The following is a 2,345-nucleotide window of genomic DNA, read 5'->3' as shown; positions in this document are numbered from 1 at the left end:
CTTCTGTGTTGTTATTGACTCTATTAGTATTGCTACTAATGAGAAAATAAAGCTGGTTAATATGCATATTTTATTGTATTTCACCTTTTTTGCTAATATAGCATTTAAAGTGTGAAATTCACTGATGCTTCACTTCTTTCCAGAACTTGTACCTTGGATAGAAGTTTAGAGCAGCAGTCGCCAATCTTTCAGACCTCATGGACTACCAGTGGTCTGCGGACTGGTTTAGAGTATAGCATTTATGTGCTTGACAGAGACTGATGTGTGTTACATTTTGTAATATCCCTCTCTGTAGGTCAGGAGAATCATTGTTGGGGAAGGCATAGGGTATGTTTTTCTTATTTGTCTCTTGTAATGCTTGTGTTTCTTTATTCTCTTTAGGTGACACAGTTAGTATTGGAAATGTATCCTACAAGTTGAAAACTCCTAAGAGCCCGGAACTTGTGCCACAGAACTACAGTAAGAAATAGTTACTTATTTATGAATTAATAACTTTAACTTTTCATTATGTGAATTTTTAAACATATACAAAACTAAAGAGAATAATATAAACCTGGTGTACATATCATTTAGGTTCAGCATTTATCAGCATATGCTAGTTTTCTTTTACCTGACTCCCAGTTTTTTGTTCTGGAATATTTAAAAACTGCCCCCAACATTGTACTACTTCATCCATGAATATATTAGTAAAACTTTTATTTTTTTATATACTACTAGAGCCCTGGTGCATGAAATTCATGCATGGGGGGGGGCGTTTCCTAAGCCCAGCCTGCATCCTCTCGCAATCCAGAACCCCTTGGGGGATGTGGATGTCCGACTGCTGGTTTAGGCCTGAATCAGCAGTGGGATCAGGCCTAAACCAGCAGTCGGACATCCCTCTCACAATCAGGGATTGCTGGCTCCTAACCACTCGCCTGCCTGCCTGATTGCCCCTAACCACTCTGCCTGCCTGCCTGATGCCCCTAACTGCTCACCTGCCTGCCTGATCACCCCTAACCACTCTGCTTGCCTGATCATACCTAAACACTCACCTGCCTGCCTGATCGCCCCTAACCACTTGCCTGATTGTCCCTAACTGTTTGCCTGCCTGCCTGATCACCCCTAACAGCCTCTGCCTCAGCCCCTGCCGTGGCGGCTTTGTCCAGAAGGATCACCCCTAACTGCCTCTGCCTCAGCCCCCGCCGTGGCGGCTTTGTCCAGAAGGACTTCTGATTAGCATATTATGCTTTTATTATTATAGATTATTTCTTTTTTAATTAGGATAGATTTATATACAATAAAATGCATAGTATTCATTTTGTTTAGTTTTGATAATGTTATAAACCTGTATAACCACCAAGATTATGTTCATCACTGAGTGTTCTTTTGTGCCCCTTTCCAGTTACTCTGCCTTGAAAACCACTGTTCTGTTTTCTACTATGACAGATTTGTTTTGCCTGTTTTTCAGCTGTATATAAATAGAATCCTATAGCATGGTATTTGTGTGTGTGTGTGTGTGTGTGTGTAACTGTCTTCTTTCCATCAAGGTAATGATTTTTTTTAGGTTCATCCATGTTGCTGTACCTATCAGTTTGTTTTTATTGCTGAGTATTATTCTGTTGTATAAATATACCACATTTTGTTTATCTGTTCTCCAGTTGATGAACATTAAATAGTTTTCCATTTTTGGACTGTTATGAATAAGGTGCTATGAACATTCCTATACAATTATGTGGTCATAAGTTTTCACTTCTCTTGAGTAAATAAGAGTTGAGTTGAGATGTCATAGGATAGATGCCTGTTTAACTTTATAAGATACTGCCAAACAGTTCTACAAAGTAGTTGTGCCATTTTACCCTTTGAGTATGTAACTAGGAGTGGAATTGCTAACTCCATGTTTAATGTTTTGAGGAATTACCACACTGTTTTCCAAGCAAGGTGCACATATTACATTCCCACCAACAATGCACGAGGGTTCCAGTTTCTCCCCATCTTCACAACACTTGTTTGTTTTATTATAGCCATCTATATTTGTGGGTGTGAAGTGGTATTGTTGTTTTGATTTGCAGTCCACTAATGACTCACAGTCACTTCTTTGCTCTAAATCATGCCACTTCTTTTCTCAAAATTCTGTACATGACTAATACCTTAGGAACAAAGGTCAGTCCTTACCTTTCATGATCTAGTGTTAGCCTCGTCTTTTGCCACTTTCCTTTTCCTAGTCTACGTTTCGGTCATTGGGCAAAAAACAGAATTCCTTTTTGTTCATTCTTCATATTCTTCCTCTAGACTACGTACTCCTTGAGGGAGAATATCTCACTTTCATCTAACATAGATTCTCATTTACTTTACTTCCCAAATGTGTC

The 2,345-nt window shown here is 39.0% G+C and overlaps 1 protein-coding gene across 1 annotated transcript in view; it reads left to right on the top strand.

Annotated features, from left to right (window-relative positions):
- Positions 1-329: 329 nt before the first annotated feature.
- The window catches only part of VWA8 (von Willebrand factor A domain containing 8), a 368,307-nt gene continuing 366,291 nt past the window's right edge, over positions 330-2,345 (top strand). The window contains exon 1 of the mRNA XM_015559449.1: positions 330-459. Coding sequence (XP_015414935.1) covers positions 330-459 — 130 coding nt within the window. The remainder of the gene's footprint in view (positions 460-2,345) is intronic.

This window comes from Myotis davidii, unplaced genomic scaffold, assembly GCF_000327345.1.
Source record: "Myotis davidii unplaced genomic scaffold, ASM32734v1 scaffold70, whole genome shotgun sequence".
Classification (NCBI taxonomy): domain Eukaryota; kingdom Metazoa; phylum Chordata; class Mammalia; order Chiroptera; family Vespertilionidae; genus Myotis; species Myotis davidii.
This window is presented reverse-complemented; position numbering and strand designations above follow the sequence as displayed.